Source organism: Mytilus californianus, unplaced genomic scaffold (assembly GCF_021869535.1).
Source record: "Mytilus californianus isolate M0D057914Y unplaced genomic scaffold, xbMytCali1.0.p SCAF_9, whole genome shotgun sequence".
Classification (NCBI taxonomy): domain Eukaryota; kingdom Metazoa; phylum Mollusca; class Bivalvia; order Mytilida; family Mytilidae; genus Mytilus; species Mytilus californianus.
The window spans coordinates 26723554-26732405 of NW_026262745.1; the positions used below are offsets into that span (position 1 = coordinate 26723554).

The window sequence follows — 8852 nt, forward strand, 5'->3', positions numbered from 1 at the left end:
TACTTTTGTTATATTTATTTGTTTTCAATAACATTGACTGGGTACTACATATAGGTTCTGTTGGAATTAACACGATTTTTAATTGTAGCCGTGACTTCTAAACATTTTATAAAAAGGTATTAAACAAAAAATGTATCATAATTAACTATTTAAAAAAAAATTATATATAGATTATTTGATTTCCTCTGAGCTTTAAGCACAACTTCCGCATTTCATAAAACGACAGGAAATTTGCAAATAGATATTGATACGTAAACAGGTTTCACCATAGCTGGTAAGTAATACATTCATGAATTGATTACGTTGGTACAGTGTTGAAGTGTAATCCAGATACATTTTCTAAATGGATAGTCTCATTTAATAGATGTTTACTGATAAGAAAAATAAATATTTACAGAAAAAAAACATTTACTGTAAATCCTCGACCACAACGTCTCAAAACAAACAGATCAAAAAGTTAAAGACCATTAAAAACCAAATGTTATGTTAAATCCGGCTAAAGCTATCTATTCCTCTGAGTTGGAAGATGGTAAACTATACTTGATATGATTTTATAGCCAAAACTATTTAATCGTACTATTTGTAATTTTACTGATTTTGTCTTATTTTATTTTTTTTTCAAATCTGACTGAGTGTTGATTGGTACGGCGGGACAACATATATGGCAGGAAAAGCTTATCCTATCGGCAAACACGATCTCGCTCTTTGTTTTTTAATTCATGCGATTTGCTTAGTTTTGTTTGCCACCTTGATTTGTATCATCTTGATCGATTTATGAGATTTGAACATCGATAAACAACTGTCGCCTTAATGTAACATATAATATTTAAAGGATGAATTGCGAAATCAATATTTAGCTGACCATGACTTTGATAAAAAACAAAACTTTTTAAATACCACTATGATGGACTATTTGTTGGAAAACTGACTACTTATTTGAAAATGCGATTGTCTTTAAAGTCATCTGAATTGGGTTTCTGTTAATTATAATGTTGAGGACATTACTGTGCCAATACCTGCATATATATTACACTAAGTCCTTTCCACGTATTTTTTTTAACATTAATTAAGAATTCAAACAGTATAATTGACAAAAATATTTCTTTTCTTGCACTTAACTTTTGTGTTTTGGTGCCGAATATTTCATTCAATACGACAATGGCAAAAATTACGCGGAACCAAGTTCTCCTTCTCATCATTAGTAAAAAATTGCAGAAGTATTTCACATGCACAATGACAACCTGATTCTGCGTTAAAGGAATACTTAAAAATCGAAAAGACGCATGTTGTAATTATCATAAATGTATATCTTATACATTCAAATAAACAGGTAAACAGCCTTATTGCAACTAATCCTTTACAAATATATATTTTAGACAAGAACACATGGCTCAGGTTGCATTCAAAACGTGTGACATTTGCGCTAGTGCTCCAGAAAGACATTTTTGTATCGACTGTGAACAATGTTTTTGTGAAAATTGTAAAGGCTTACATACAAGACAAAAAACAACACGTCATCATGAATTTCAAGAAAGTTCTCAGATGAAGATAATAGTGAACAATAAATGCGAGGAACATGGTGAAGATTATATTTTTATTTGTGAGACATGTAATGTCCCTGTTTGTAGTCGGTGTATGGTTGGAAACCACAATAGACACAGAGTTTCCAATATCCGCGAAAAATTTGCTGCGTCTAGTAGTATTGTCAAAGATGAAATAGCAGAAAAACTGCAAGAAGATACTAGGATCTTAAATGAACTTGAAAAAGGGATCGATACCTATGACTGTCAGGTTAAATCTGTCATCAATGGAATAAAGGAAGACGAAATAAAGATCAAACAAGTGATAGATGATATAGTCAAGAAAATGATTGACGATGTGACAATGAAGACCACTTGTGAAAAAGATATTCTGGTGAATCTCGTTGCAGCTACAAAATCAAGAATAGAGACCGCAACGGCGTTAGAAGACAGACGGAAACATTTAGATACGGAAAGAAAAAATGTGGCCGTCATTTTTGACATGAAAACTTTGCATCAGGATATTTCAAAGATACAAATTGGAGTTCCTCCATCTTTTCCGTCAATAGAGTACAAACAAAATGTGGCCCCTAGAATTAACTTTCTCAGTTGTTTTGGAACTTACGCTTCAAAGTAATAATTGATTTTTTTTACAAATAGGAATATCAAAGATATATGAGATATATTCCTTTATGAGTTATTATCTGTAGGAAAGATAGATCTTTCCTTTGAAGCAGTTGTTTCTTCAAAATGTGGCCGTGATTTTTGGCGATAACAATTTTCAATGAAATATGCTTTAAGGCAGAGCACAATGACTTGTGTAAGGTCAGTATTTACCCCGATTAAAATGCAAATTACAGTCTGTGAAAACATATAATTCATTTGAAAGCAATCGTGTTGCCAATTGTAGTTTTACTGTACAATTTTCCATTTTTAATTTTTTGTTATAGATTTCAGGCAGAAACAATCCTTTCCTCCATTTATTAGATTGAAATAAAAGTACCAGAAAACGTCTTAAGTGTACAGTTGAACCTTCAACGCAAATAATGTGAAGTTCTGTTAATTTAATTTGTCGTTACAATTAAGGGACATTATGTGAGATAAAATTTATAATACAAAACTTGTCGCAACACTTAGCTTTAAAACTTGCCAAATGTTATCACATTCATGTGTATGGTTATTGAAATCAAATAGTACTAAATATTAATGACATACACAGTATTGGAAATCGTAGTATGTCTTATGGATTTCCGTTTTGTTTGTGCTTTGTATATGACGATTTTGTGCTCTCACGTAATTTAATTGCAGGGGGAGGTGGCAATAATAGTCTATCCTGATTTTCATATTTTATGAATTATTGTATCGCCAGGCAAAAGAGAGATTAACATTTTTTTCTGAATAATGTGGTTTTAAATTATAGAAAAAAGTCATTTTCTTTTCTATAGCAAAAATGTCATGAAAACTGAGAAAAAACAGGAACGCCCTCTTTTAAAAAGTTTGATATAATAAATTACAAACCAAGTGATTCGTATTTTTCATACACCGAAACAACTCATTTGTTTCGTAACGGTAAGTCTATGGAAAGGTATAAACTATAAAATTTAGAGTAATGTTCTACGGTCGTGCTTTCATTTGATCAATTCTAACACCATTTGGTGGTTAATTGATATAATCTATACTATATTGATTTTTAAATAAAGGCGAAAGATACCAAAGGGATAATCAAGCCTATAGGTCTAACACGATTAGGCAAGCAAGAATAATAAAAAAAACATCAAAAGATCAAAAGACAAACAACAGTATACAAAACACAAAATAGAAAATAAGACTGAGTAACACGAACCCCAACAAAGACCGCATGTAATCTTTGGTGCTCCGGAAGGGTAAGCAGACCTTGCTCCACATGTGGCATCCGTCGTGTGGCTCATCATTTAAGTACAAACTCGTTAATAAGTCTAATTCATTAGGTCACATTCGTGAAAAGAAGACTGGATTGTGGTTACAGATATCCATAACGGTCAACTAACTCGTGATGGCGTCCTTAAAATTTTCGAATGGATGATTTCAACTTTTGATTAAAAAGCTTCCATGCAAGCAGCACCCTCTATCGAGGAAATTATGATAGGAAATGTAAACTTTGGAATAAATATTATAGAACCAAACAAGCGCAATAACAAGTGTCATCGTTTTAATGAAGAAAAGAACCACACAAGCAGGTTTCGTTTTTCTAGTTATTTTAAAGAGAATCGAAAATGGAACCTTTATAACATGTAATTTATTATCAAGCAAACAAAAAGATAATTAATATAAAAATAAGAAAATGTGGTATGATTGCCAATGAGACAACTCTCCACAAGAGACCAAATTACACAGAAGGCATTATGTAAGAGATCAAGTTGATTTAGGTTCAAACTGTTTATTCCTCCATGTGATAAAAGGCGACATGTGATCGTTTGGGCGTTTGGTATATATATTAGCCAGGAATTTTAAAGGACGTATGGTGAATATATTTACTGCGGTTCTCATCATGATTTTTTTTGTAATGTCTTTATTGGTAAAATACATATATCAATGCTTAAGATAATTAGTCCACAGTAACACCTGAAATATAAATGGTAAGACAAATACATTTAGTTATATTATACTGGAGTGAAATATCCCAGCTGATCCTGCAATTCGATTGGTTACCTTGACAGGGTATATGAGACCATATACCCAGTGAACAAAAACGAGCATCAGAATGGTAGATAATGTTAAAATCAGGACACTCCAGTGTAATATAATTGTTTTTCGGGCTTCACAGGGGATATAAAACACTGACAGGAAATATGAGTCCATATCCCCTGTGAAGATCCCGAATAACATATAGTGTCATTTTTTAAAAATTTTCAATGAAATGTGATTGATTGAAACAGTTAATATCTTTAATAGAATTCGGGGAATTACAACCGTTACTATCTTAATATATTTTATGACTTTAGAGTGCATATAGAATGAAATAAAAATAATTATGTAGATTTATGTAAGTCTAATTTTAAAATATTACATTTATTGGTATGTTTACAGACCTCCAAAATATAAAGAATCACCCGAAAGATATGAGAAAAGAACAGACAAAAATGGCAGATCGTACATAGTAGACCACCATACAAGAACTACATCATGGGATTTGTCGAAAAGATTGGAAACCAAAACTACATTGACAGACCCACGAAAAAAATTTGCAATATGCAATGTTTATGTTTCAAAATAATAAGTTACACCTTTCTAACATTCAGACATACGTGTGCAAATTCATGAGACTTAACATTTAACTGTGTGTATATATGTGCATGTATGTTTCTGTCTCTTTTATATATGTTCATGTATGTTTCTGTCTTTTTTCATATATGTTCATGTATGTTTTTGTCTCTTTTTTATCTGTTCATGTATGTTTCTGTCTCTTTGGAAAGGAACATAGTTGATGTCACACGTTAAGATAAAACCAGTCTACACATGTCGTACATTGCACGTGTTTTTCCCTTTTATCCGTGACGCTTAAATGCATAGTTTACTTTAGGTGTATTATGTACTGTGATTGGTATATTTTTTACACTGCTATTTTTATCATAATACTGTCTTGTTTATTGGAAAAACACAGATATTATTGCTTAAGGTAGCACCTGAAATATTAATGGAAAGACAAGTACTTTTTTTTTATTTTTGTCTTAAAAGTGTAAACTAATCAAAATAAACCTAGTTAGTCTGGATTGCAAGTATATATAATGTGTAATCTAATGTATGCATGCACTTGATTTTAATTATTCTATTACTAGTAGCTGAGCCATGGGTTCCAGAAGGAATGCGCTGTCTACAAGTCTACATAATTTGTTTTCATTTAACAACATGTCTTTAAGATAATTGTTTATTTAAATATTTACCAGATTGCTTTTTGCGTTTTTTTCTGTATATATAATATTTTGCTAACAATATAATACAATTTTTTACGAGTTTCTTTTCATTTTTTCTTAGGTCCCAAATAAAACTATTTGAAGTTAAGTTGAGGATAAATTTGCACTATTGTCGCTCTATTGCGTTTACCCAGTCTAATACTTTCGAACAAGTCCAGAATATCTGTTCAATGGTTTCTATTGAGTCCAAATAATAGGGATCTAAGTACTTTTTTGATAAATTTATAATGTTTTCGTTACCAAAATTGTTTTGAGTCACTATCTGAGCTTTCGTTTTATTTTCCCTCGAGCCAAAATATTCCTTAATGAGGAGAATTCTGGCAGAATTGTCAAGGTCTTCCGACAAGTTTGTCTCATTGATCGGGACATGTAAATTTCAGAAATTAAGGCCCTTCGAGAATAGAGATGCCTCTTTCAACTGGTGTTCAGATAAATTGACCACATTATTGGAGTTTGTATTAGTTTTTTGTGGCTTACGTTTGAAGCATTGTTTTCTTTTCTTTTCTTTAGATGGTACAGAAGGATGGGGTTTTTCAATGCCACCTCTGCGGAATATCCTTTTTTGTCTTTTAAACAGATTTTTAAATTGTATAATAGTGATGTCTTTGAAGGTATCTTCATTAGCTGCACAGTTGTCCGATGTCAGATTATTTTTACAGTTATTCAAAATAGCGTTGAATTCGTCAGTTAGTATTGAGAAGTTCTCCGCAGTGTTGTTTAAGGAAGTTCTTTAACCGCTAGGAGCAATGGTAGAGGGTTTGATCACACTACATTTTACATGCTTGTTTTTTTCATTATCAGATGTTACTCTTTTCTTTCTTTATCAACTTACGAAATTTTGATGGTACCATGGGATTATTTTCAATAACACTTTTCTGATAATTTTTAGAAATATCAGCGTCTTTGTCAGAGTTTGTCTCATGATAAAAATTGAAGATTGAGATTGCATCACATTTTATAAAGTCTCAATATAAATAATTGAAAATCAATAAAAATAATTAAAGATGTTTAAACAATGAAAAAGAAACGATAATGAAAAAAAAAACAAAACAATCGCATTAGCATCCTCTTTTAAGTAACCATGCAGTAAAAATGATGACCTAATGACAACTCTGAATGGTAAGCTCTAATGATTCAGGCGACAAGATATTTACAGGTTCGACAATGTATATGTCACCAAATTCTTATTTTGAAATTAAACCTGGAGAACTATAGAACACTGACGAAAATTATGACATTTTACACTCCCTAGACATTCATGTCATCAGACTAGTATGTAAGTACATAACAAGACAATGGTTACTACGAACACAAGACATAATGCAGGTTACTTAAGGTTCTGCTTTTTTTTTTTATAGAGTTATGTGTCGTTGATGCTACTCAATACGAGACTTTTTGTTTTATTTTGTCTTTATAATAAAAAATATATAGAAAATATTTTTAAGGTAGATAAGACTATTTGATTCTTATTGTGAGTAATATACATAGTCGCAGTATACCTTCTTGGATTGTAACTCCCTTCAATGTGTCATCTTCAGTTCTAATGCAAGCTATGCGTGTTTTGTCATGAACAAGGTTTTGATTTTTGAAAATGTGTAGGGGGTTTCGGTTATGGTTTTTACTATATTCAACACCGTCGTCTGTCTGAGACTGTACATGTACACCTACTTTATTTTTCTTACTTCTGTCATTGTACAATTATCTTGACAAATGTTTAATAGTTCGTTGAATTTAGTGTGCGCTTAAATTACGATACAAATAATACAGAACATTCGTCTATACAGAAAGCATTGGACACAAGAATAGATAATGACACCAAACTAAAGCAGTTCTATAGGTTTCTTCTTGAAATTGAAAATCATATTAAATCTTATCGAATATTTTCCTATATAATATAGCCTCGTTTGGACTATTGAATATCGACAAAAGTCAATGACAGTCGTAAAGCCATCGCCATGGGACGATAACTGTATGAATAATCATCACCGGTCCACGCTGTAATGACAGTTTTGTATTATGTATTTTTTCATATACCGTTGATTATCGCTATTTTACGAAATTTTCCTTTGATCTTGCTGTCAGATATTATAAATATCAGTTGAAAAGGGCTTAACTCATCAGATCGATACAAAGCAGAAATATATCTAACAAAAACACAGACTGGACGTGGACGGGTACTTATACATCCCCACAACAAAAAAACACTAAGTACAGATCTGAGAGTACTTGCAGTTACTGACAGCAAGTTCAAAGCCAATAACAACTAATAAGAAAAATCATTCATCCTAGACTGAAATATCAGTACACATCAAACATCAAATGGATTAAGTGTAAAAAAGACGTCATTAACAGTCAGAGAAAACATGACTTTTTGCAATGCCAAGCTACAGGTATCGACAGATTGTAGAGCCATGAATGTGCATCTCATATATTTTATGATGGTATAATACTAAACACCTAACGGGGGGGGGGGGGGGGGGGGGGGGGGGAGATTGTGCTTGATTTTCGTATGATGAAGACATAATCTTTCAATCAGTTTGATGGAGGTCTGGAGCTGGCATGTCAGTAACTGCTAGTAGTCCTTTGTAAATTTATGTATCATTGTCATTTTGCTTAGTTTCCTTTGTTACCTATTCTGACATCGGACTCGGACTTCTTTTAAGCTGAGTTTTACTGTGCGTATTGCTGTGTATTTGCTAATTTTACAGTGGCTAGAGGTATAGGGGAGGGTTGAGATCTCACAAAATATTTCTAACCCCGCCGCATTTTTGAGCCTGTCCCAAGTCAGGAGCATCTACCCTTTGTTAGTCTTGTATGTTTTTTAATTTTAGTTCACAAAATCAATATTGATACCAATAAAAACAATATTCAAAGATCTAATTATAGTGTTGAATTGGTAGCCTTTTAGAATAAATTTATTTAAAGGATCTATAAGTTTACCCGGATCGTATCTAAATTTCCAGGCACGGTAAACAACATTTTTTGTCTCAAGGCTTTTGGTAATATATTATAATATATAGTTGAGGCTGTACTGAAGGAGTTATACTTTTAATATTTGTCATTATAAATCAACCTCAGTAATAAACAGTTCATATAAGCATTTAACAAATCGGAATATAACACCAAATTAGACAAAACAAAAAATATTTTCTGTCTAAACATAATAATGAACATTATGCAGTCTTATTATGTTTGATATGCTAAAAGTAAAAGTAATTTTCCATTAATTATTTGCTATTGTGTTACTTTTAGTACGAGAATATCCTTTGAAAACAGAAGACAATGTATTTATGAAGTGTATCTATATCCGTTCAATTGTATCCGTTATATACATATTGCCAATTGCTATCATAATACAACGAACAAGAACAATAAGACGGCG

General features: G+C 31.8%; 1 protein-coding gene across 1 annotated transcript; it reads left to right on the forward strand.

The window, feature by feature from the left end:
- Positions 1 to 232: 232 nt before the first annotated feature.
- On the forward strand, positions 233 to 5510 carry LOC127715850 (tripartite motif-containing protein 45-like). Its single transcript, XM_052221981.1, has 3 exons — positions 233 to 274; positions 1377 to 2153; positions 4587 to 5510. The coding sequence occupies exons 2-3, from the start codon at positions 1387 to 1389 to the stop codon at positions 4771 to 4773; spliced, it is 954 nt and encodes a 317-aa protein (XP_052077941.1). The 5' UTR covers positions 233 to 274; positions 1377 to 1386; the 3' UTR covers positions 4774 to 5510.
- The last annotated feature ends 3342 nt before the right edge of the window (positions 5511 to 8852 follow it).

What these genes read in the sequence shown, in the direction of transcription:
- LOC127715850 (XM_052221981.1), top strand. Translation starts at nt 1,387, where the DNA reads ATGGCTCAGGTTGCATTCAAAACGTGTGACATTTGCGCTAGTGCTCCA. An exon ending in TTTGGAACTTACGCTTCAAA is followed by an intron (nt 2,154 to 4,586) that starts GTAATAATTGAT and finishes GTATGTTTACAG; the next exon opens with ACCTCCAAAATATAAAGAAT.